This window comes from Vanacampus margaritifer, chromosome 15 (assembly GCF_051991255.1).
Source record: "Vanacampus margaritifer isolate UIUO_Vmar chromosome 15, RoL_Vmar_1.0, whole genome shotgun sequence".
Lineage (NCBI taxonomy): Eukaryota > Metazoa > Chordata > Actinopteri > Syngnathiformes > Syngnathidae > Vanacampus > Vanacampus margaritifer.
This window is the reverse complement of record NC_135446.1, coordinates 15523147-15549196: the sequence shown is the minus strand read 5'-3', so window position 1 is coordinate 15549196 and position 26050 is coordinate 15523147. Positions and strand designations below refer to the sequence as shown.

Below are 26050 nucleotides of genomic sequence, written 5' to 3'. Positions count from 1 at the left end.
AAAACGTCTGGCAGTCAAAGAGTTAATGCTGTGAACGCACACACTTGATGTATATTTGCATGATGCAAGTCATGGTCTGAAAATATTTTACTTTTCCAGGTGTGTGTGTGTGTGTGTGGGGGGGGGGGTCATCCGACTTGGCGGCTTTGGGAAATATTTTGTATTTTTATGCAAGTTGTGTCGCTGGACCATTGTGCCCCCTGTTGGTCAGAATGTGTAATGAGCGCAATTGAGGTGCATTTAGACAAACATTTCATTCAATCTCACACTCAAATCATATTTCTTCATTGAAAGGAATGAAAATTCCATTAATCCAGCCTCCCCCGCCACCCAAAAAATATATTGTAATCTGTTTTTAATACGAATAATAGTACTCTAGAACAGTGGTCCCCAACCACCGGGCCGTCATTTGGTACCGGGTCGTGAGTCATTTGGTACCGAAAGAAAAAAAATTGGATTATTTTTTATTTTTTTCGAAAATGATGTTTTATTTTGAAAAGTGGCCGGATTCTGTCTGTTACATCCGTCTCACTTGACTACTCTGTTGTTGGTGCGACGTTACGGACACCGTTAATAGAGTTGCTCATGATTACACAGTAGATTTACGTTCATTATTATTATAGAGAAAATACCACAGTTTTTTTCTTGTCATTTTATTTTGTCTTTATCAGCTAAACCTTTAGATTGGGCCGTGAAAATATTGTCAGACATTAAACCGGTCCGTGGTACAGAAAAGGTTGGGGACCACTGCTCCAGAATATATACAGTATAGTACTGTTGTATTTAATGTCTAAATATGTTAGTGTTAAAATAGCAGATTGAAGGCCAAACTGTGGCGTGTAATTCTTGTGATTCTGGTTCACCTGTCTCCAGTCATGGTTAGAATACATTTGTAGTATTTGTTATCATTTGAGCTCATTTTAATTTTGTTTGCCTTTGATGCTTATACATTTAGTTAGTTTTAATATGTTCCCAGAAAATGTTTGTTAGTATTTATGGACTGTTTGTCAAATGCAAGAAAAAAAAAGTCTTGTGTGATAAAGTAATCTACAGTTTGACCTTCCATCTTCTGTATGGCAGGACATTTAAAAATTTGTTTTAATTTTATAATCACTCATTTGTTTTTATTTTGTTATTGTTTTTTTTTTCTTGTTTTTTTTTCAATTTGATTTATTTTGTTAGTTTTCCTCCACCTTGACTTCAGCACAACCTGCGACACGGAGGGGTAACGGATGGACGTGTAATTCTCCTAGTTTGATGTTTATTAGTTGGCTTTTAGCTTGCAAGTCAAAGCAAAACATTTCAGGTGGGATCCATCGCATCTTAAGGGCATCACTGTAACTAATGAATAATTTGTTCCCTCTTGATGCCATACCACAAAGCCGGACTCGATCCCTCCATGTTGCAATGAGCACAAGATTTACCCGTCTCCATTTTCTTAAAAATTCCCTCGACAAGCAACAACAACTGTCTTAATGTTTTTTTTTTTTTGTCTTCCTGTGTGTTCTATTTATATTGTTATCCTAACATGTCCATTTCAATCCTGACCTGTTAATATTCTATCCAAGCCCACATCACTCACTCATTTCATGTCACCCCATCACCCGAGCGTGCTGGCAAAGCATTGTGGGCCGTGTAGTCCTCAACTCTTGGAAGCCTTCCTTAAAGCCGGAGCGGATTTTGATATGTGCTTGGGTTCGGCGGGACTGTTCGCGATTTACTCTCAGGGTCCCAAAAAGACTAAACTTGTGTTGATTTTTCCCGAGGAGTCCGTATGAGGGAGAGGGTCGGGAAGAGGGGAGCAGGTGAGCTACAGAACTGACAACCCTTCCCCCCCCCCCGCCTACCCCGCCAATCAGTAGACCGTGGCCAAATGCTGTAGATGATCTTTGAGCTGGGGTTTAATCGGGTGGTGATGGTGGTAACGGCTCGACCAATCAGGATGGGGAGATTAGTGGTGCGAGTGATGGTGTGGAGGTGATCCTGCATGGCTGTGTGGGTGAGTGCGAGTGAGGGAAATCATAGCCGCCCCGTACCCAAATGTGAGTTTGTGTGCTACGGGGACCATTTTCATGTGAGCGGCGCACACAAACGCACACAGGGGTACTTAATTGTTTTTTGTTGTCTTCATTCATTGTCTTCATCGTTTCCGCCTTAATTCTTGCTGCGTTTTTCAAATAATTCTGCCCCTCTTCCCTCCCTCCTCCACCCCCCACCCCCCCATCAGGTCCATGCTGAGCAGCAACGTGGACAAGTCCGAGAAGACGTCCGGCGGCGTTCTGTCTTCCTCGTCCAACAATGACGAGAACAACTCCTCGCCAGGATCTGGGAACACCGGTATGTGTGGCTGCATCGCAATAAATTTGAAAACTTTGACAATGTCATTTGTTTTAATGCAATTTTTGGAAAATCTAATTGTGTAATTAATCTATTAATGTAAACAATGTCAGATGAAACGAATTATGATCCAGTTACTGGTTTGGTCCATATGTCGGGAAATTGGCAAAATTGTTCATCTTTGAGGTCTAAAGTGAGAACAAATGTTTCATTTTGATTGAACACAAAGATAACAAGTCTTCTATTATGGAGGACAACAGAAATATTTACTGTTGAGAAGCTGAAATAATGGGGATTTGAAGATTTTTTTTTAATTTAAAACTTTTTTTAAAATTGATTATTCCATCAAATAATTGCCTCTCCACAACATTTTTTCCCCCAAAATAAAAAAATAGTTTGTTTTGGTTAATCGACTAAAGTTGATTATGAGTTGAATTGAGTGTATATATAACTGCTCAATAATTATCTTCTGTACACATGCATAATTAAACACCCAACAAAATTAGCCTATGCTAAATGTTAGCAATTGCGCTAGCGATGACCATTTTTTCAAAGATAAACAAACAGTAACTACCATTTAGTTCACACATGCATCATATCGGCGTTGCTATGTGACTTATGTCAATTTTTTTACGTTTTTCGGGGATGTCTGCATTCAGTTTTGTCCCAAAAATTTAAACAATGACAAAAAATGGACTGATACAATGATATGTACATGAGTAGAATTGAGTAGATATAACTATAAATTATTATATGTGCATATGCGTTATTAACTCATTCACTGCCATCGACGGCTATAGACATCAAAAATTCATTTGAACTATTTCTATTAGTTTAACATTTTTTTCCACTTTTGTTAACAAGAGTATGAAAACCTAGACAAAAATTATTGTACATTTAGAACAGATATAACATTTGTGAGTTAACTATTCAAGTCATGCGATTAATTACAATTACACCCTTAATTTTTAATAATCTTTTTTTATTTATTTTTTTAAGATTATTTAAAAAAATGTCTAAGTTTTCATACTCTTGTTAAAAGTGGAAAAAAATGTTAAACTAATAAAAATAGTTCAAATGAATTTTTGACGTTTATAGCCGTCAATGGCAGTGAATGAGTTAAAACACCAACACAATTAAGCTTATGCTAAATGGTTAGCAATCACGATTAGCATTAACGCGCTAGCGATTCCCATTGAAGGTAATTTTTTAGTTCACACATCATCGAGTGAGCTCAATAACTTCGTATTTACTGCAAGGTCCGTGTAGAAACATGTACGGCGGCGCAAACATGGTTCGACTTAGCCCTACTCTAATGCGTAAAACATAACGACATACCTCCTCGGACCAAGTGGACTTTGCAATTTAAACGGGCTTTTGGTGTCGTCTCGCCCCCACCAGGCGGCACGGGCACGCCTCCCGCCATCGCCGGCCAGAAGGACTCGGCCAAGCCGCGCTCGCTGCGCTTCACCTGGTCCATGAAGACCACGTCGTCCATGGAGCCCGCGGAGATGATGCGCGAGATCCGCAAAGTGCTCGACTCCAACAGCTGCGAGTACGAGCTGCGCGAGCGCTACATGCTGCTGTGCGTGTCGGGCAACCCGGCGCGCGACGACTTCGTCCAGTGGGAGATGGAGGTGTGCAAGCTGCCGCGGCTCTCCCTCAACGGCGTGCGCTTCAAGCGCATCTCGGGCACCTCCATCGCCTTCAAGAACATTGCGTCGAAGATCGCCAACGAGCTCAAGCTGTGAGCGGCGAGGGGAGGGGAGGGCGGAGGTTATAGGGTGGACGGAGGAAGAGGTTTTGAGTTGGGGTGAGCCAACAAGGGGTGGGGGTCCAGTTTAAAATAACACCAGTGGTGTGAAGCAGGGCTAGCCGTTCTCACCTTACTTTCTCGCAATTGCGATTTCAAGGCAGTTGCTGCTTCTTCTTTTTTTCTTCCCCTTACCACTCCACTGCATGTCGGATCTGCTCCTGAGCGCTCTTATCACTTCCTTGCTATTTATTCTCAACACAGTCCTCTTTTTAATTATTATTTTTTTTAAAGTACGGTTCAGGGCAGGACATTCTTTTTGAAGGATCAGCCGAAACGTCGTGATGGAATGCGGAGCCTTATTTTGCCGGGAGTTTTCCCTCTCAAGTGTTGAGATTCTCCTGCGGAACGGATGAGCGGACTCCTAACTGAGCCAGGACTCTCATGTGCGCACACACCACACGCACACACGCACAAATGTTTTTGCCTTCTTCACACCCTGCTCAAACTTCCTCCCCCGCCTCTCTGATTTCTGTTCGGGTCAGACCAGGCCAGTCAGACTTGATGTTAATACCCAAAACAAAATGTGTATTCTCCATTTATGGCTTTTTTTTTTTTTTCAACACAGTTGTGCACTGGAAAAGAGGGGGTGACTGTCTAACCCCGCCCCCCCACACACACGCAATTGACCCCACCCCTTACACACACTTTACCTCCTCATTTGACTGGTCCCAAAGAGCAAAACACACAACCAGCGTGTACATGAGTGTCGGAACGATTACCGAAAACGAATGGTGAATTACTCTCATGTTTTTGATTTGATAATATATTTTTGTGTTCTAATAATTTGGGATTTGTAAAATGTGCGTGTTTTTTTTCTGTTAGTTTTTGTTTCGCTGGGGTCACGTCAATTGATATCATTGCTGCCTTGTTTCGGTGTCGTGCAACTTTATGACACATTTATCATGTTCAACACCAAACCTCCAAATTGAGGATTTCTCAAAAGGTTGGCGGTGATGACTCCTGTTTGTACTTTTTATTTTTTTATTATTTTATTTTTATTTTATTTTTTATTCTTCCCCTTTTTTTAACAGCCACAACACATTTCATGTGAAAAAGTCCCAACGACAGTTTCTTTTCTCCATGCTTGCCTCCCAAGCTTGTTGAAGCAGCCGAAAACACAAACACACACACTGGGGGGTGGAAAGGGGATGATGCTTGGTCACTTCATTCTAACATGATGACACACTGTTGTTTATTTTATTTCCTTTTGAGTTTTTAAAGTCAGTTTTTCTTTCAAACTTGATCATTGTATTAAGGTGCTGGGTATCGTATTCTAATGATTATTCTGGCTGTTGCTGTTATATTATCTCTTTCAGGGTTTTTTGATTTTATCTCGCATTACTTTTTTTGTTTTAACATTGCTGTAATTTACGTTGATTTTTAAATGTGTTTTTGAGCAAATTGTAACTGTAGTGGTGGGTTTGGGGAGGTCGGGGGGAACTTCAGCTCCTGAAATGTATGTTTTTTTTGTGCAAAAACGAAATGATGAAAACTTAACAATGATAGTAATAAAACAATGATATAATGATAGTACGTCCCAGAAATACTTCTAATTTCTTAATTTGTGCATGAATGTTTTTTTCCCCAACAATTTCTCCGATGACACGAGTGCTTTTATTTTTTTCGGGGGTAAGCAACCGGAAGTGTGCTTTTATTTTGTACCGACTTTTCCTGTCCCGCCCACGGAGGTTTGAATACGGAAGTATAGACGAGACCACCTGCGCCCACGAACCATCAGTGTCTGCGCCTGACAAGACATCACCAAAAAAAGTACGTTTTAGTATTATTCTAAAATGACGTTTGTACTATATTACTGAACGGACACCAAAAGTACATTTTTACGCGAAGCCCGTGCGGTAGCAGGGTAATAATGCTAGCTAGTCATATTGCTGTTGACCTTTTAACACACTAAGAAAAAAACAATTGTGTTTCCTGAGGGTTCTTGATAGCCAAAAAATAAATATTTTCTATCTATGCTGGTCTTGAACATATTTAACTGAAATGAAACTGGTGTCATGTACCAAAATGTAGTCAAATTGTGTATGTTGACACACCATTTCAAAACATAATTACTATCATTTAAAATACGTCAGTCATAAAAAATATTTTCATTTTTACAAGTACAAGGAAGCTTAAAAAAAGCTGCGCATTCATTACATTGATAAACCCCACATTTTCCATTCATACCAATCTTGAATATCTTTATTCCATGTATGTTACGTCCTTTTCATAGGCCTCATCCCCGACTCCCTGGAGGTGCAGCAGCCATGAAACTCCGACTGCACTTTGTGGTGGACCCCACGGGCTGGCTGTGCATCGGCGCCGTGTTCGGGATCTGGCTTTACAACTCCATCTTCGTGCCCAAGCTGATTCTGCTGCCACACTACAGGGAAGGCCACATTCCCTGGGCAACAGTCGTTTGTAAGGACTTCACAATCACTGATTATTATTATTTTTTTTGGTGGGGGGAATCCCAGTTGGAACGAATGAAGGATAGCCACTGAACTATGTTGTCTTCAGGCTATTACGCCGCGTCGGCGCTCTGCTTCGCGGCCCTGTTCCGGGCGTCCACGGCAGATCCCGGTCATATTCCTACGAACCCCCATATACCTCACTCTGGTATGTAAACACACAGGACGCGAGTATTCCAGCGTGACCCCCCCCCCCCCCTTTTTTTTTTTTTGCTGCCTTTGTATTTCAGAGCGAGACAACTGGGAACTGTGCAACAAGTGCAACCTAATGAGGCCCAAAAGGACCCATCACTGCAGTCGATGTGGTCACTGCGTGCGCAGGATGGACCACCACTGTCCTTGGTAACTAGCAGATTGCTTAGTTTTTTATATATTTTCAGTTTGGACCACAAATAGAAGCAATTCTAAATATAGCTCACTTTCCTAACTGCAGCGTGTTGTCTTTCCAGGATCAATAACTGCGTAGGGGAAGACAACCACTGGCTCTTCCTGCAGCTTTGCTTCTACACGCAAGTCCTTAGTGGGTACACGCTGGTGCTGGACTTCTGCCAGTACTATTACTTCCAGCCCCTCACGCAGCTGGACCAGGTACCGGGTTTTGTCACGTCGCACGACGGATGACGCTTTCACCCACCGATTGACTGCGTGGTGTTTTGTCGGCCAGGAGAAGTTCACGACGCGGCACGAGCTGGCCCTGTTGCGGGCTTCGGCGCTCATGGGCGCGGTCATGTTCGGCGGCATGTCGGGCTTGTTTTATTCGCAGCTGGTCGGCATCCTCTCGGTGAGCACTTGAGCGCGGTGCAGAACTTGTCCTGGTACTGTCCTAATACCCGACACTCGCATGACAGGATACCACCAGCATCGAGAAGATGACTCTGTCCCAGAGTGAAGTGTAAGTTTTCCTCTGATCCGCCATTTTCTCTCCTCCTCCTCCTCCTCCTCCTCTCACTTGTGTGTGTGTGTGTGTTTTATTTATTTTTTGCCTCCGCAGTCGCGGCCTGAGGAGATCGTGGCAGCGGGCCTTGGCCGAGGTGTGCGGCACCCACTGGAAGGCGCTTTGGTTCGTGCCGCTTCGAAGCAGACGGGCGCTCCAAGCCAGCAGGCTCTTCGGAGCGCATGTGTAAGGCCCCCCCAGGCCTTCACCCTCTTAATGTTGGGATGGCAGTCGTGCCTCGCGAATGCTACCTGGCAACTCAACAGCAGCTGCTAAAAGGAAACACTCTCAGGTTGATTTGATTATTTTATATATATATATATATATGTATATTATATATATGTATAATATATATATGTATATTATATATATGTATAATATGTATATTATATATATATTATATATATATATATATTATATATATTTATATATATATATATTATATATATATATCTATATATAATCATACTTCCCCCCCACAATATAATGCACTGCTCATCGATGGTACCTTTGAAGACACACAAACCTGAACCTGTTTTTTTTTTCATGTCTTTCTTGAGACCTCTTGTTGTGCGAGTCTTTTTTTTTTTATTTGTTTAGTTTTTTTATTGCATGATTATTATTTTTGAACATGGGTGATGTTTCTGGCTGCTTACTTTTCATAACACTGGATCTCTTTCATACAACAAGTGTATTTATATTTTTTTAAATGTATGAGACCTCTTGTGCGAGTCTTTTTTTAATTAGTTTTTTTTTTAATTGCATGATAATTATTTTGAAAAAAAAGACATTTTTTACAATTTATTTTAAAAAAAAAAGTCTTTTTTTTGTTTCGTGTTTCTCTTCTATTCTCCCTCCTTCTTTTTCAGTTTTTCTATTTATATATTTTTTTGAAAATGTATGGCCTATTAGCGGTTGTCTATTTATCATATGCCATGCTGGTGTTAATTGTGATCAATCGGGAAGGAAATCCTACGGCAAAGAACGAGGTTATAACATTATTATGATCTGAATGTAATTCCACAACTGCCACTGCTTGCGTTCCTAATTATTAAGCAAGTGCTTTTAAGTGTTTTTGGTCCAAATAGGGGAATCAAAGAAAATCACTATGCATTGAGAATTTTGGACTCCACTCTCCAATTTGTAGCATGCAGCGGAAATAATCCGAATTGGATCCAGTCGAGAGCCCAAGCGGCCGTTTTATGTTGCTGGGAACTTCTGACGTCTCAACGAGGCGTGCGCAACGTGCACAGTCGTGCGTACTCGATAACCCAGAACAACCGGACCGACAAGTTGAACTGACAATTTTCCTTTGCGAGATCCAGGTCAAAATCACCTCAGCGGAAGCAAAGAAACGAGACTACGGCCTGGTTCTGATTGGTTTCAAAATAAAAGCCACGTAAATCAACTGGTGAGGTCAACGTTTAATTTGCTAAAGGGCTCCCTTCTCGAAGTGTTTAATCTCTGGGAACGGTTGCTGGAGTGGACTAATTCAATAAGTGGCCACCTGCCACTTGGACCGTCTGTGACATCTGGCGGAACAAAAGAAATAATTAGCAACAAAATAATCACATCAACTCTGTGCTAGTGTTTACGTCTCCGGGCCCGCGTACCTGTTTGGGTTTGGCGTTGCGAGACATAGATTAAGAGGAAAAATAGATAATCTGAGCGGTTGTCCGGGTTACTAATTTGGCTCCAGATTTGTTTTTTGGGCTCGTGATGTCTTTTTCTTGCTTTCCAGGATGGCGCCATTTTGTCCATTTCGCACTTAATAAACTTGTTGACGTAAAACGCAACTGATTCGTATTTAAGGGTTATTTCTTGTTTTTCTTCAGCCCGGCGTGGATTTCCATTGACAATTTCCTTTACACGCACGTTATTGATTGGCCTATTGATTTTCAAATAAGATCTCATTGTAGAAAGTAGAAATCCAATTAAAAGTTGAACGAGAATCGCTTAATCCCATCAAGACGATAAAATGTATAGATTTTTTTTTTGGATTCCTCAAATGATGGCTGCTTTGTTTTCGAATGTGTCCCGTTGCCATTAAATGGATGAGGAACTATTTATATATTTGCTAGGGATGTTGAGCATTTCATTTGCATAATTATAGAAAAATTATATGGGGGGTGTCATTGTCAATTACTCCGATTTTTTTTTCTGTTTGCAGTGGGGATTTTACGTGAATACAGAACTCCTGTTTGTGCTGAGTTGACCCCCCCCCCCCCAAAAAAAAAAAGGTTAATAATTGTCAGTAAATGGCACCAAATGGTGGCATCAACTTCATAATGCTTTTTTTTTTTTTTTTACAAAGTCCATTTGTCTAAATTAAATGCCTCAACTCGCTTCTTGGCGCAAAAGATGGCAGCAAAGCACTACTTTTGTCTAAATAAAACATTTCAATTTTCGCTTTTCGTGGTGATAAAATGATGAAATCAAAGTTTAATGCTCTCAAGACTTATTTTAAATGTGACTTTTTCTGTCAACATTTACATGAAATAAATGTTTTGAGTGCAAATATTTGAACTCCGTACACCATTTCAAGATGAGATAACTGCCGAGTGTGACTTTAGTTTTCAAGCGTTGCCAAAATATGATTGGCGGTTCTTGCAGTGGGTTTCCATGTTATTAATCCACATTCAGCGGGGTGGGGGTGGCTGATGGGAGGGGGGGAGGTCACTACTCATGTAATTACCACATTTAGGTCCGAGTCGGCGGTCAAGCTGCTGCCGATGCGCTTCGTGAGGCCCCGGGGTCAGTCGGCTGGTTCTGCTGATGGCCCCACCGTCCGTAAGCTGCCGCGTACCGTCCTCCGAGATGGCTGCCAACTTGTCCCAGAGTTCCGTCAAATGGCAGCTTTGTTATGACGTGACAGCCAGGACCTGGTGGATGGTGAGTGGAGTTTTGAGGGTTTTTTTTGCACAACTTTATTTCACACAATGATTTGGATTTATGTTTAAATATGGAGTGAGAGTATATTTTTGTATAAGCTCTTATGATTTCTCATTTGGACAATGGCGCTTTGTCCTGCCCGCGCCTTTCCCACAAAGGCGAGGTCTGTCATGTTGAATATGTATTTACTTGATACACTGTGGGACTATTGTCTGAGTTTGGTGACTTTACTTTTATACAGTGTTCCCCTCAAATATTTCAAATTCACTGTTTTTTGTTGTTGATGTGCTTTGAGGAGTTTCATTAAGACAAAAGTTAGGCAATGCTGACATCTGGTGGCATCTATAGGAAATTATACACATGCAGTTTGTACATATACATTTTTAATTGTATTCATTTTTCGGTTATGTTAATGTGATTTATCACTTAAGTACCGCATGTTTATTGTGGTTAGATAATGTGGTGTGCTAGTGGTTAGCAATTCTGAAGTGCAGGTTAGAATCTTGTAAAATGTACGTTTCATGGAAAACATTGGAAAGCAGCTACTGACTAGCAGTTACAATTATAGCCACTCGAGGGCGCCATATCCATGCTTTTACAAATGAGTGGATAAGTCACACGACCGGAAGTAAGAGGCGTAAAGTGGGAGCAAAGGGCGGTGCGCTGCTCTTAGCCAATCAGGGGCCGGAAAGCCAAACCTCGTTGGAAAACGTGTCCACGTCAAGCTAGGCAGGCATAGCTAGTGTAGGAAGTTTCCTTTCAAAATAAGAGACTAAACATGTGTTTACTATCGTGACATTTTATATTGAATACGGTTTGAAACGTTTCCATAAACTGTTTACATGTCCTCCACTTATAACGCGTGGTTGCATTTTCGTGCGTGGACGAGTTCGCGAAAGAGGCCTCGCAGAAATTTGACTTTGAAAACACTTGTTAAGCGGAAAACGTGGACGTTATTTTCGCTACGCGGGTGGGTGAGAGGCTCGCGAACAGGCTGGCCACACAGTGAAAGTGAAGGCGGGGACGACAAGCCGAGCCTGCCTCCCCTTTTGGATCAACTTCACTGAACAAAAAAAAAAAAGAGAAAAAAAAACACAAACTTGGAAGAGGAAGGAAGACGAGCATAAAAGGGGGGAAGGGGGCGCGAGGTGCTCCCTACTCTTTCCCCCTCACTCCCCCCTAAAAAAGTTGACGAATGTCTCAACCTCAACCAGGTTCTCAAGCTTCTGTTAAACCCAATACAGTACAGCGCAATGGTACGTGACAGTCCATATTACTATTATAAATATTAGTGGTGTTATTATAATTTGCAAAGTGAAAGCACATTTGGATCGATGAAATCTAAAGCGGAGTTGTTCATTAACTCGCTTTTTTTCTAGTGCAAAGTACACGAATCGCTTTTGTTTTTTTGTAAGCAGATTCTGCAGACAAGGTGCTCTGTGGATGGTTGGAAGAGGAGGAGGAGGGGGCGGAGTGGGTAGGAGGGTTGAGAAGGAGGGGTGTGAGCGTGTAATTACGTGGGTTCAAAAAAAAAAAAAAAGTTGGTCTGATTTGCTGGAATCGCGCACGCAGGAGCGAAGGTGCGCCACATATGAGGCAGTGCGAGCTCAGGGCGCAACATCACACGCGCGCGTGCAAAAAAAAAGAGAGAAGAAAACACGCTGCGGCTCCACTTTGACGCCCGCTGCAATTGTTGCGTTTACTCTTCGTTTCGACAATCTTTCGGACCGCGAAAACAGAAGGAAAGTTGATGGATTTTCTCGGAGGGTTTCTTCTCGCTTGCTGCGGATGAGTACGGCTCGCGGTGCAGGAATGGCGCGATAAAAGTCGGCACCAACTCTTCCCCCCCACCCCACCCCCTTCTTGTCCCCGCTCACTTTTGTGTGCAGCCGACTCGTCATGTATTCTCCAATTTGTCTCACTCAGGTATTTATCGACTTTTTTTTTTCCTTTAATCAGACATAAAAAAAAAGAAAAAGAATCGGTCTGCTGGCCCTTTAAGAATGTAAAAAAAAAAAGTGTCCTCTAATAACCTGCCAACCTTCAAGTGTTTCTAAATGTATATTTTTTTAAATTGTAGGACCCCCTCCACCCTTGTGAGTGTGTGTTTTGTGTGCGTGTGGAGATAAAGCCACTTTCACCGCGGAGATGAGGCTCACGATAAGGTCCAACTAGGCTGACTTTGACTGTTTATATTTTACTTGGCATTAAGTAAGCAATTGACTGAGATGTGGTTTAGTTTGTGCTTAAGAGGATTGTGCTTTTTATGGCCCCGGCTGAAGTACAGTGCAGCACCTCCTCCCACCGGTCGAGCTATTTATCGATTACAGGACTTGGATTTGTATAAAACAAAAACAAATGAAACGTCTATAAGCAAAAGTGCAATTTAACGATATTGTTTTGTTGAAATAGACAATAAGTGACTTTGAAATTTAAAAGCAATTGAGTTAAAAAAAAAAAAAGGCTTTGTGAGTGTGTGTGTGTTTTCTAAATTTTGCCAAACCGAAGTCATGTACAGTTAAAAATAACTGCTTAATTTGGGATTTTCTAAATTGATCCGATCTTCCAAATAAGTCAGCGGGGGGGGGGGCTGTGTGTGACAAATGATCACCGACCGCCTCATTCATGTACTTCAGAGATCATTTGGAATATTATTTTTATACAGCACACAGAAATATAAAATGCCAGTCAGATGGTCCTAAAACATTTTGAGCCGCTTTAAGATCATTTTCATTTTTTATTTCATCTTTTTAAGTAATTTAAAATGTCTCTTGGCTACAACATGGTGAACATTTTGACATCGCTTCACGTGTGACACGAAAGGAGCCCGATAGAAGGCAATCGCTGACATGATGTCGGCTTTTATGTTGATTTATTGACATGTCGAAAAACTTTTGACCCGAGGTATGTGCTTCCAAACATTTTGCCAAAGTCATCTTACATCACCTAGACAACTCGATTTGAGACACAAAAAAAAAAAGCACGAGCGGGCACATGAGCCCTGGAAGTTGAACTACTCATTTTCTTTACTAGTGCAACTTTTTTAAAATGCTGTATTTATTTAGGGCATTCATGTTTAGACAAATGTGACATATTCACATTTTTAAGATTTTATTTTTTTCTGTGGTTGCAAGTTAATGCTTGGAAAAAAAAAATTATACTCGTTTGCCAAACCCAAATGAAGCAAATTCTCCACTTTTTTTTTTTGGACAATGTATTTCAAGCCATTGCTTTCATGTCACCTCCCCTTCCAGGATGAGTTCCATCCTTTCATCGAGGCCCTCCTCCCGCACGTCCGCGCCATCGCCTACACGTGGTTCAACCTCCAGGCCAGGAAGCGCAAGTACTTCAAGAAGCACGAGAAGCGGATGTCCAAGGACGAGGAGCGCGCCGTCAAGGACGAGCTCCTGAGCGAGAAGGCCGAGGTCAAGCAGAAGTGGGCCTCCCGGCTGCTGGCCAAGCTACGCAAGGACATCCGGCAGGAGTACCGGGAGGACTTTGTGCTCAGCGTGACTGGGAAGAAGCACCCGTGCTGCGTGCTGTCCAACCCGGACCAGAAGGGCAAGATCCGCCGCATCGACTGCTTGCGGCAGGCCGACAAAGTGTGGCGCCTGGACCTGGTCATGGTCATCCTCTTCAAAGGCATCCCCCTGGAAAGTACGGACGGCGAGCGCCTCGTCAAGTCGTCGCATTGCACCAATCCCGCACTTTGCGTCCAGCCGCACCACATCACCGTCTCGGTCAAAGAGCTGGACTTGTTCCTCGCCTACTATGTCCAGGACCAAGGTAAGCCCCACCCACCTCATGACCGCCGGTCTTGGGTCTTTGTTTTTTTGGGGGGTCATTTTTGGGCTTGCATCTTTATCCAAGACCTCGGAAATGCATCGTGAAGAAAAAACACCAAAACACCTTTTTTTTTGTTGACGTGAGGGAATATTTAGTCTCCTTTTTTGAACAACCAGGAAAAAAAAAAAAAACGCCCGATACTGATCGGCACCGATTTCTGATCACGTGATCCTATCAACTCCAATTGTTGCCCCTTTTGGCCAATTAAAACCCATGGGAAAAAAATCCTTATCATTTACTGAATTGAATCATGGATTAAAAAAAATATATGTTTTTTAGCAGGGATCAATTTCATATATTTTTTGAAAATGGAGCAAATTTTGATTTTAGGAAGTGCAGATACCCTTTAATGGCTGTCCAAACACAAAAAAAAAAATAAAGGTGTTATTGAGAATATATCAATGAATTATTTCGGAGGTTGTTTTCCAGCCCATACTGTATGTTGTGCACTGGAATTTGAAGGGTTAAAAAATAAATTTAAATTATTATTTTATGTGTATATACTACAAGTATATATCACATGCGTACATATATTATATATATGTATATACAGTATACAAAATGCAAAGTATGAGGAGTATTTGATCTTATCAGTGCCCTGATTTTAATTTAATGCCTCCTCAAAGTGCAAAAATGCAGCACATTTTATTTGTCTTTTTGTACCTTTCCCCGCTCTCTTTTTTTTTTTTTTTTGTCCGATGATTCGCTCCATTCCATCAATGCTCGAGGCTTTCGGGACGGGGAAGGGAAGGGAGAAAAAAAAAAAAACATTCGCGACGGTCGCTCATTGTGGCCAAAGCCCGGCCGCCATTTTGTGTTTTGATGCGTACCAGGGAAAGCAGAAGGCACGGTGCGCCCACAAGAATGGTTGCCACTGGCACCGGGGTTGGCATCGGAGCCTCTTTTGTGTCTTTTGTGGGATGATGCCAGCGCTTTCTCTTTGCGCTTTGCATCTGCTGCATGCATAACGCTGCGCAACATCAAACTTGAATAGGCCCCTTTTTACGCACTTCTTCTTAAAACGGAGAATGCGGTTTGTGTACAAATTGCGTGTGAATGCTGAAAAGCTGACACCAAATTAAAATGATGTGCAATTTATTGAATTGTTGAAATGTAGACTGATGGACTTGTAATGGTTTGAATCAGATGAAAAAGCAGGTAAAAAAAAAAAAGTATTTAATTTGGGAATTTGGGAAGAATTTAGGAATTTTTGCTTTAAGTCAGTCAAGAAATGTGAATAGGACAAATTACACATTTGTACTAAGTCTTAATTTGGTCATTTTAATGTAAAAAATGGTGAATTCTTGAAAGGTGGGAAATCGATCCCAAAATGTCCTGAATGATCTTAACATTTTGAAGTTGGAATGATTTTAATTAGTCCAAGATGTGGTAAATGTGTGTCTTACGGTCTTAATTTGTTCATTTTACATTGAAAACTAAATCAGTCAAGAAACATGGAAGGAGGAGGTAAATGTGTAAAATATGTATTTTGGGGGAGTTTTCAGAGTTCTTGGAATGTGAAAAATAGGATTCCCAGACGTCTTGAGTGATCTGGAATGGTTTGAATCAGTCAAGAAATGTGGATGGATGAGGTTAACACATACATCTTAATTTGGGAATTTTCCTGTAAAAAATGCAATGAACAAAAATGAACGTTTTAAAGTTGGAGTAGATTGAACGGGTCAAGAACTTTGGAAGTAGAAGGTAAATGAGCAGCTGTATGTAAAATATCTCCTAAATTTAAAAATAAAAATAAAAATTATGGAAAAAGTGTGGAATTTTGGGAATGTGGGAATGGTTCCCAAGATGTTCTGAATGGTTTGAATTAGCAAAAGAAAAGATGAGGTACTTTTATAGTTTAATGTCTCAATCACTTGAAAGGCTGTTTTGGTGGGTGTAAAATGCGGAAAACCTGGAATTTGGGGAATGTGAAAAAGAGATGCCCTCATTTCCTGAATAAGGTGATTTTTTTTTAAATTGGAACGGTTTGAATCAGTTGAGAAATGTGTTGATGCTTTTCTGCATCCACACAATCTCAAGGTTCGTCTCGTTACAGGAACCAATTGATTAGGTCACATTGGTCGAAATGTCGCGGTCTCTTTATCTTTAGGGCCCGACTCCAGACAATGCGGCCATATTGTGTTAGCGTGTGGTGCGGCGCCATTTTGTTTAGCGCCGTGCCAAGGAGGCAGGCAGGCAGCCCACCAAACCGGCGGTGAGCCGTTGGAGGTTTTCGGATGTTGGCATCGAACCCTCTTTGTCTTCCTGCAGCATGCCTTTGATTCGTCGCTTGGCATCCGCAATGCAGCCGGCGCAAGTTTTTTTTTGTTTGTTTGTCCTTTCCGGAGCCGTCGTCGCCGTCTTTTGTGTAAACGCAAATATGCCGCCTCCGTCCAGGGCACGATGTGCGAGCTTTTTTTTGTTTTTTCTAAAACAAAACTCAAGTGCGGTTGTTGGGTTGGCAGAGAAGGGGGGGGGGGGTACACGGGTGGGTTTAGCACCCCTGTGTATGGCCCAGATGAATGCCCGCTGGGGAGTGAGTTGGGTGGGGTTAGGTGGGGGCTGTTGTGATGTGTTGTGTGGCATTCAGTGTGCCAACTGGCAGCTTCAATGCAAGCTTCTCTCTCACTCACACACACACACACACACACACACGGTCCTATCTGCAATCATTCATAACACAATTCCCATAGACTGTGAACTCCAGTTTATCTCAGCCGAAATGTTCCAGGCCCACCTGCAATAGGTGAAAATCTGCGATAAAGACCGTAAAAAAAAAAAATGACAGTAAAGAAGTCGGGTATTCCGCCACCAAACATTAACACCACCATAAAACATCATTACCTTCCTTTTTTTTTGTGTGTTTGTGGATATGGATGGATTTCTTGTGCACACACGTCTGCCCGTGTTAATGGAGAGCGTGTTTAACAAGCCCCAGGGTTAACCTTTGGCCCCCGGGGGCCGTGACCCCTTGCAAAGAGATGTGGCAGGGTGTCCTGTGAAGTTTAATTGAGCACAACAGATCGGTTAAGAAAAAGTGACTTGTCTTTGTAAGCCTGCCTTGTTGACCCCTTTTGGAGGGCGAGCGGTTAGCACACAATGCCTTACCCTTCTGAGGTTGTGGGTTTCGTAACTGAGCTCCAGCCTTCCTGCGTGTGGGGGTTTGACCCTGTTTGACCTCCATTCCAAAAACACGTTCGGTTCTTTTAAAACTCCAAATTGCCTATCGATGTGAATGGTTTGTCAATGTGTAGTCTGTGATTGTCTCGCGGCCTGTCCAGCGTGGACAAGCTGAGCGGGGTCAGAGGGTAGAGTTCGGGGCTTAGGTTTATGTGCAACTGTGGTGCCAAGGGTACCAAAAAACAGGCATTGGGGTTTGTCTTCATAGATTTGGGTTGTCCGCCTTAAAAGGTTGTAGGTGTTAGCATTGGGGGGGGGGCTTAAAGAGTTGGTCTTCAAACAGCAACAGGTAAACAATTGTTGTAGCCAACAGCATCCCTTGAACTTGACCTTATTGAGGGTTAGGGTTAGGGTTAGGGTTAGGGTGCATCCTTGAACGGGAGATCCGTGATCCAAACAGCAACAGGAAAGTCCCCTGAAATCAACTTCATTGGCAATCAACAGCGACAGAAAAACTCTTCAAACTCAAGAGAAACCTGCGCATCATCCGAAAGCTTGCCCTAAACCAGTGGACTCGAGCGCCAACGCGTACGCAAACATTATGCTACGCGTTAGCTCAGTGAGATAGTGGTACAGTGTCCGCCCTGAGACTGGGAGGTCGTGGGTTCAATTCCTGGCCGGGTCATACCAAAGACTATAAAAATGGGACCCATTACCGCTCTGCTTGACACTCAGCAATAAGGGTTGGAATTGGGAGGTTAGATCACCATATGATTCCCGAGCGCAGCTGCTGCTGCTGCTGCTCACCGCTCCCTCAGGGGATGGGTCAAATGCGGAGAACGAATTTCGTCCCACTTAGGCGGGTGTGACAATCAGTGAATCTTATCTTATCTCTTTGACCACCGTGCCGTGTTGTTGCGTAGTTCGCATTCTGCATCCCTTTCTTCTTCCCTTTCCACGGGGACGCACATGTCCCTGATCTGCGGCAACCCCCGGGGCCTTGACAGCTGTCCCGGGTCCAAGGCGCCGGGGCCAGAGAGAAGGCCGCCTGGTCTATTGCCAGAAGTGTGAAACCAAACTTGCTGTTATGAAGCAGCATTAAGCGCACTTCCCAATTTTGGTCGGAGCCAAGCTCCCTTTCGTGTTCTTTTTGGTGAGATGGATGTTTTGGAGTTGTGAACATTCCGAATGCAATGAGCGAGACATTAAAGTCGGAAGCCTGCGGGGGGGGAAAACTTGAGCCGTACAGAAAAGCTTTTCAGAGTGAACTGCGCAACCCTGTGCTTAGCTTCCACTGTGGCTTCCTTATTAGTATGCAATAGAGCCTGCGGTGTCTGGCCACCTTCTATCTCAGAGCCATAACCTATCGAACACATTCCCTCAATCTAATCCACTTAGAACGCCTTCCCAGCTTCACCGCTTGCCTTATTGATTTCCGCTTCCCACTCAATGTCTTCCCAATCTTTTTTCCTCTTAACCCAGGAGCTATTTTGGTTTTCATTCTTGCATGCGTTTCCCTTGCTCTTCTCGCCCGTCTTTCATTGCCGGATGCTTGTGATCTTCTGCTCTTTTGTCAAACGCCATCCCCGGTTTGCGGCGCGGCTCAGTGTGGAGCTTGTGTTATTAGCAGCGGGGTTTTTGCTCCAGCAAATACCTCAAGGCTTAAATGGGCCCTGTTACCTCCTTAGCCCTTTCTTTTGGTGAGCCATGTGTACATAAACCTCCATGGAAACAAGGCAACTCTGAGCAGAGGCCGCGGAGAAATGTGGGTGCCCTTTTTTTTTTTTCTTTCTCCCTCCCTGGAAAATTTACAACTCCTTCTTTTCCTCGACAACTGTGTGTTTAATTTGTCTGTGTCACACACACACACACAACCGTACGTGGCTTCTCTTTGAAAAAAAAGGCGCAGACGTTGTGCTGAAAAGGCTTTTCTTGTCTCGTTCAGCTGGAGACTCCACTCGTTTTGCTTTCCGCGGCTCCACTTGGTTAAGGACTGCAGATTGTGTCATTAGTCCATGGTTAAGATCTCAGCTTCCCCGCACTTTCCCAGGCTTTTGGGGAGGACCCCGAATGCATTTAAAATCCCCCCGAGGCCACTTGACTGGAGGGCCGGCACCTCCCACTCCTCCCGGATAGACCTCCCCCCCCCTCCAACCCCCAGCCTGTCTGCCGGTCCTCCCAAATGAAGACAAATGGCCACATTCACCCCTAACCCAGGCATTACACTGTACCTCACTGTCCTGGGTACAAAGGCTCTCCCCGCGTCCCCTCTCCATGATCTCTCTCCCAAGGCGGGGAAATGTTTGCCCCAAGCAGAGGTGGCAAGTACTTGCACTCTCATTCTTCAGTAGACCAATACTAAAACGGTGGTATTGTTACTTCTCACCACTGGAATCGTTTTATGACTTTCATCGATTTTAGCAGCAGTAACTTGAAAGGTTTCCATCGGCCACAAGGTAACCAGAAGAAGAATATACGTTGTTGTTTTTTTTTGGGGTGTGATCTGGAACAAAAACACCCCCTCAAGCAGTAGACTTCCTCGCAAAAGCCAGTCCCCTCTCACCCAGGAAAGAAGCCTTTCGGACAACCAATGAAGGGAAGAAAAATAGGAGGGGGGTAGTTGAGTAGGTGGGGTGCAAATGGGGAACTTTAAGCAGGGACAGACGAGCGGAGTGGTTGCCCAGGAGACCCTGACTTCTCTGCCCCCCCCCCCCCACAGCCTGCTTTGTCCCATCAAAGTCCTTTCACAGCAGACAGGGTCGATCATTGGCCCAGAGTGATGGTTGTCTCGTCTTTTGTACGGCCCTACAGTAACGGCCCGTCACCGTGACAGCTCGACAACACCCAAGTGGGGCCCAATAAGAACGTCTCGCCGTGGCCAAATGTACTTTTGGGTGGGCGCGTTTTTGCATATTCGAATCGCAGGTTTGTGCGCACGGCGGTGTCGACATCACTTCCCGAAAACGGACTCCGAATCCTCCGCATGTGTTTCTTGCCGAGCCGCAAATGTGAAAGTGTGAGCGCAATAAAAGCGTGTTCTACATTTACCCAGTGAGCTTTGTAATTAGGCCTCCGACATGTGCACGGGCCTGCAACCAACACTTACTGCTGCGGATTCTAGCAACCAAAAAAAAAAAAAAACTGCTCCATGCCAGTCTTAACATACTTCCTTGACACCAATTTCTGTAGTTCTTCTCACAGTTCTTAGACAGGACTTTAGTGGCAACTTAAGACGTTTCAGAGTTCATCAGCGAATGCCTGGGGCCAATAATGACCGATTACCAGCCCACGCTACTCACTTTATGCGATTTGTGAGCAGAGTCCACCTACTTGTGGTCCGACGAGCGGCGCGCGCCTTTCCCTCACTTGACTTGCGGCTGCGTGCATCCCGGCTCGACGGTTTCCCTCCAAACCTCTGGCTGTAACTCGGGCTTGCCATGTGTGTCTTGTTAAGGGCAGTTATGACAAATGGCAGCAGCTGTACAAACTAATCCCTCTGTAGCTTTCACACATGGCGCCCAATTAACAATGGACCACTGTGGGGCCCTAATCCACGGCGCAGCCATCCTCTGGTCCTGTTTGCCGAGCCAACGCCGCCCCGGGAGATTCTTCTAAGGCCCGCTCGCCAGGCCCTCGCTCAATTCACATGCACGGCTTGGCTCGGGACACTTTGGAACTCGAGAGTAAAACTTTTGGGTCCAGAATTTTTTCCAAAGACACTCCTTAAAAACATTGCAAAAATGGGTGGTGGGGATGGAACACGAGTTTTATGGACTGACCACCTCGGCTTTTAAAGATAATTTTGTGAGACTTTCCAACTTCATGGAATCCATAATTGTAGGTATTCTGAGAACTAGCGCGTCCTGTCCCGTCAAATCAGATTTCAATCACCTCCACACTTTTCATACGTCAAATGCCAAAAACTGGACTTGGAGATGCACACAAAGGGCGCCGACCGGTCGACGGGCCGTCAGGCAGAATGATCGGGGGCCCTCTGCCAAATCTGCGCGACGTGAATGAAACAAATGGATAACGGGGAGAGTGAAAATGGTCTGGGTGTGATCTCTGGCAGACGGCGTGAATGCATTGCCAACTATTTTGAGTAGGAAGCTTTGGCTGAGCTCATGCGCGGCGGGAAAAAAAAAAGGTACACTTAAGTGTTGACGGCGGAGGAGGCTGAGGGATACTTGATGAACATGGCAACCAAGATGCAAAAACAGTCTTAAAAAAACAAATGCATTATGCAAAGAAGATAAACCTCTTTTGTTATTAGTCAGTATGTCCTCATACAGTATGCTGCAGACATTAAAATGGGCGGAGGGGGGACAAGTCAATGGTGAAGCTATTGATCGGTCGCAGGCAGACACACTTTTCTTAATGTATTCCGCGCAGCGAGCTGGCTGATTAGATGGAAGGGAGCAGCATAGGGGCCAGATGTATGCGTACAGTGCAGTATATATAGGACCTGACAAGGGCACTGAGCAGGACGGCATGCAGTGAGTGGCGTTGGATGTCACACACTCACATGCGCTGCGTCTGTGTGTGTCGCGTGTTAATGCAGTATTTCCCAAACTGTAATTGAATTTTGGTTTGCGTCAAGCTGTTTGTTTCTGTTTGTTTACTGTAAGACTGACATATAAAACAAAAATGTGATTCAACTTTGGATGTGTAAACACCAAACGGAGTTAACTAGCTTAATGTGAAATACCACAGACTCGCTAATGGAAATTAGCATTGATGTCACTGGGATTATATACCTTCGAACAACTGCAAATGTAACACACTCGGAGCAGCAACACATACACATTTGTTGCTAACATAGTGGAATTAACAAAATAGCTTAATGCTAGCATGTAATGTGAAACACTATCAACTGGCTAATGGAAATTAGCATTGATGTCACTGGGATTATATACCTTCGAACAACTGCAAATGTAACACACTCGGAGCAGCAACACATACACATTTGTTGCTAACATAGTGGAATTAACAAAATAGCTTAATGCTAGCATGTAATGTGAAACACTATCAACTGGCTAATGGAAATTAGCATTGATGTCACTGGGATTATATACCTTCGAACAACTGCAAATGTAACACACTCGGAGCAGCAACACATTCACATTTGTTGCTAACATAGTGGAATTAACAAAATAGCTTAGGGCTAGTATGTAATGTGAAACACTATCAACTGGCTAATGGAAATTAGCATTGATGTCACTGGGATTATATACCTTCGAACAACTGCAAATGTAACACACTCGGAGCAGCAACACATTCACATTTGTTGCTAAAATAGTGGAATTAACAAAATAGCTTAATGCTAGCATGTTATGTGAAACACTATCGACTGGCTAATGGAAATTAGCATTGATGTCACTGGGATTATATACCTTCGAACAACTGCAAATGTAACACACTCGGAGCAGCAACACATTCACATTTGTTGCTAACATAGTGGAATTAACAAAATAGCTTAATGCTAGCATGTAATGTGAAACACTATCAACTGGCTAATAGAAATTAGCATAGATGTCACGGTGGTTATATACCTTCATACAACTACCGATGTAACACATGGAGCAACAACACAAATTTGTGGCTCGCATGGTGAGATATACAAAATAGCTTCATGCTAACATAATGTGAAACACTATTGACTGGCTAATGAAAATTTGCATGGATCTCATTAGGGCTGGGTATTGATTCTAATTCTAATCGATTTGATTTCAATTCACAAGACTTCAATTAGATTCGATTAATTATGGCACATCAAATCTTCTTAAATGTGAAGTACGTGATAAAAACTCCACAAATATCCACATATGTTAAAATCTAAAGTAATTTCTGCGGAGGCAAAAACTGGTCAAATGATTTAGTTTATTAATGAAAGTAACATGTGTTATAATCACTTAACATTGACATCAGCAAGGATGAGATGAAAATATTTTCATAATCCAATTTAGTAATTGTAAAAATAAATTAAAAAGATTCTGAATTCTGAAAAGTGCAATAAGTCAGGTATTTTATAAATCTAAGAAAATACTTTTAAATTCATGTGAACAGTAAATTTCAAGAAAATAGTAAGATACAAAAAAAATGCCTTTAAAATTCTATTTTCTTAAGAATTGATGGGAATAGAGATATATAAAACAATCGATTAATGGTTTTATGAATCTATATCGGCTTGAAAGGGAAAATCTATTTTTTTTTAAAACCTAGCCAAACATCTCATGTTGACCTTCAAACAACTGCCACTGTAACATACACGGAGCAGCTACACCGCTAGCATAGCAAGATCATGAACAAACTAGCTTAATGCTAGCATATAACGTGAAACACCATAGACTAGCTAACCGAAATCAGCACAGATGTTTGGGTAATTACAAACTTTCAAACAACTGCCACAAACACACCCTGAGCAGCGTCTCCCCCAGTACAGTGGCGCTCGTTAATGAATAGCGCGCATGTGTTTATGTAAACCGTCGGGAAGAGCAACATTGTTTGTCTTCGGCGGTTGAACTTTCCCCTCCGACGCAGCCTCGTACGCGACAAACCCGGGGGCCGTACAAAGCTCGCACTGTTTGGGAAGGCGAGGGGGCACAAAACAAAACCGGCGCTTTCCCCCTATTATGGCAATCAAAGCGATTTTATCAGCGATCAACATATTCTCACCCTGAGACAGAGCGGAAAAGAATGCCCCATTGACTGCCGCCTCCCTCCCTTTTCTCCCCGTCTTATGTACGTCTCAATACTTTGAGGAACTGGGCGGAGGGGGCCCGACCGCATGCGTATGAGCGCGTATTGTTAAAGTAGCGACTGTGTGCTCTCATGCTGGTAGTGTAAGGGTGGCGGGGGTGAAAAGACAGAGCCGTCACCTGCCAGACTGCTGGAATGTTAATGCCGTGGCTCTGATAATTGGATTTTGTGCACACCGTCCATGAGGAACGTCCAGCTACTTTCCCCCCGGATTGTTCACCGCAGCCCCCGGACTCTCAATAGGGCTTGTCGATGTTTATACAAGCACTCATGTCTCAATAAAGACTGTTTACTTGTGTGTGTGTGCTGAACCCAAGTTTGTGTGTATGCGCATGTTGAGCCCAAATGCATAAGGCTGTGTGATTTTTTTTTTTTTGTACCCAAGTACAGTACAGTAACCTAAGTGAATTGTGCGTGTGTTTCTGTACATCTTAAAGGTCAACCCCAAAATTCTTGACAATACGATATTGACCTTTTGCACTTGACGTCACGGCCCTCATGGGAACGCTAGTGATGGGAAAATGAAGCTTCATGAACCACTTCGCGATATATATATTTTTTTTACTCCTTAAGAGTGCTCTTGAAACGTAATCAATTTCCATTGCACTTGCCTTTATCTTTAAACCAAGAGCGCCATCTAGAGGAGTAAAAATTTGCAAGTGGTTCATGAAGCTTCATTTTCCCATCACTAGGGAACGCCCCCCACCACCCCCCCCGCCCCCCCGCCCCCCTACGAGACGCTGGACGGCAAAAGAGCCACTTTGCCTGTATTAAAACCATTGAATCTCGTACAGTTCTTTATCTAATTGATTATCTTATAAAATGGTCGTATCTTGCTTTGCGGCGGGTTGTACAGAATACCAAATGTTGCTTTTTATCGCATACCTCCTAACAGCAGCAATCAACAGAAAGGATTGGCAGCCCACAAAATATTCACGGATTTTGCAGCGATTATTTTTTGCGAGGTTAGTAGATAAATGTTTATACAGTTTTACTAGTAAGCGCACACTCTAACAAAGATTGTAACAGGTGTCGAATTGCGTGTTTCAAATCACATTAACGAGCCAGATAGTTAGCTTCCCCTCCAACTGCACGAACACACAGCTTAGTTTTAAAATGCACCTTCTTTAAAACTATTAAGTGCATTTGACTGTTTAATAATGGGGGATTTTGTCTCATGTATAACATACACATAACATAACATCATCACAGCGTTTTCAATATAGAACGGACTGTGTCAAAATAAGTCAGTTAGCATGATAAACAAGTTTTACCTTTGCGTTACGATGTATATTGTTCCCCCGGCATGAGCGTAGCATCTCGTCCCAGAGACTCAGCCAGCGACAAGCTTTTGAATCAGCCCCGGTGGAAGGACGAGACGGCGTTGACTACATAATGATATCGGTCGTGCGCTGTGAATTCTGGCAAAGTCGGCGATTTGATTAACTTGGTAAAAAGAGCAAGCAACATTAGGTAGGGGGCTGTTTTCAAACTAGTGATCTCCACCTTAAGTAAATATCACGCTCTATGAGTCCCGACTCGACAGGCGAACTTTGGTTGAAGTAGTAGATTCCATGGGTCTATGGGCAATAATAACTTTTAATTTGTAAAATAACAGTCACTAAGTCGCTCCGGGTCACGTCCAATTCCGTTCAACAATCATTTTTTTCCGCCTTCCGTCATAGGGCAGTCACGTGATCACGTGACGTCAGTGCAAATGGCCAATAAAACGGCCAATCGCGGCTCATCGGTTTTCTGAAGCTGAGCTGTGATTGGTTGTTTTCTGAGCCCTGAGCACCTGTGTCATTTTCAGTCAATAGGCAAAATGGCCGCCCGCTGAAATGGATACAAAACAGTTGATTTTGCTGCTTAAAC

The 26050-nt window shown here is 43.1% G+C and overlaps 3 protein-coding genes across 21 annotated transcripts in view; all 3 read left to right on the top strand.

The window, feature by feature from the left end:
* LOC144035248 (serine/threonine-protein kinase MARK2-like) overlaps positions 1-5683 on the top strand; it is a 33882-nt gene extending 28199 nt beyond the window's left edge. For 4 of the 5 annotated variants that reach the window (XM_077544799.1, XM_077544795.1, XM_077544798.1 and 1 more), the window contains 3 exons: positions 1767-1805; positions 2228-2337; positions 3739-5683. In XM_077544799.1, the coding sequence (XP_077400925.1) occupies positions 1767-1805; positions 2228-2337; positions 3739-4088 (499 nt within the window). In that variant the 3' untranslated portion in view covers positions 4089-5683. The remainder of the gene's footprint in view (positions 1-1766; positions 1806-2227; positions 2338-3738) is intronic. The other variant, XM_077544796.1, reaches the window with a different exon arrangement.
* Positions 5684-5763: 80 nt separating this feature from the next.
* Positions 5764-9354, top strand: zdhhc21 (zDHHC palmitoyltransferase 21). The gene is made up of 8 exons (XM_077544801.1): positions 5764-5923; positions 6387-6574; positions 6674-6772; positions 6855-6966; positions 7074-7212; positions 7289-7405; positions 7473-7516; positions 7616-9354. The coding sequence occupies exons 2-8, from the start codon at positions 6421-6423 to the stop codon at positions 7746-7748; spliced, it is 798 nt and encodes a 265-aa protein (XP_077400927.1). The 5' UTR covers positions 5764-5923; positions 6387-6420; the 3' UTR covers positions 7749-9354.
* A 905-nt stretch (positions 9355-10259) lies between these two features.
* The window catches only part of LOC144035049 (nuclear factor 1 B-type-like), a 60225-nt gene continuing 44434 nt past the window's right edge, over positions 10260-26050 (top strand). For 9 of the 15 annotated variants that reach the window (XM_077544391.1, XM_077544399.1, XM_077544390.1 and 6 more), the window contains exons 1-2: positions 10260-10450; positions 13705-14236. In XM_077544391.1, coding sequence (XP_077400517.1) covers positions 10334-10450; positions 13705-14236 — 649 coding nt within the window. In that variant the 5' untranslated portion in view covers positions 10260-10333. Of the gene's footprint in view, positions 10451-11562; positions 11707-12020; positions 12377-13704; positions 14237-26050 lie in introns of those variants that run through there. The other 6 variants (XM_077544398.1, XM_077544400.1, XM_077544396.1 and 3 more) reach the window with 2 other exon arrangements.

Coding starts and splice junctions, on each gene's coding strand:
- zdhhc21 (XM_077544801.1), top strand. CDS start 6,421: ATGAAACTCCGACTGCACTTTGTGGTGGACCCCACGGGCTGGCTGTGC. Junction 6,575..6,673: donor TCCCTGGGCAACAGTCGTTT/GTAAGGACTTCA, acceptor TGTTGTCTTCAG/GCTATTACGCCGCGTCGGCG. Junction 7,517..7,615: donor ACTCTGTCCCAGAGTGAAGT/GTAAGTTTTCCT, acceptor TTGCCTCCGCAG/TCGCGGCCTGAGGAGATCGT.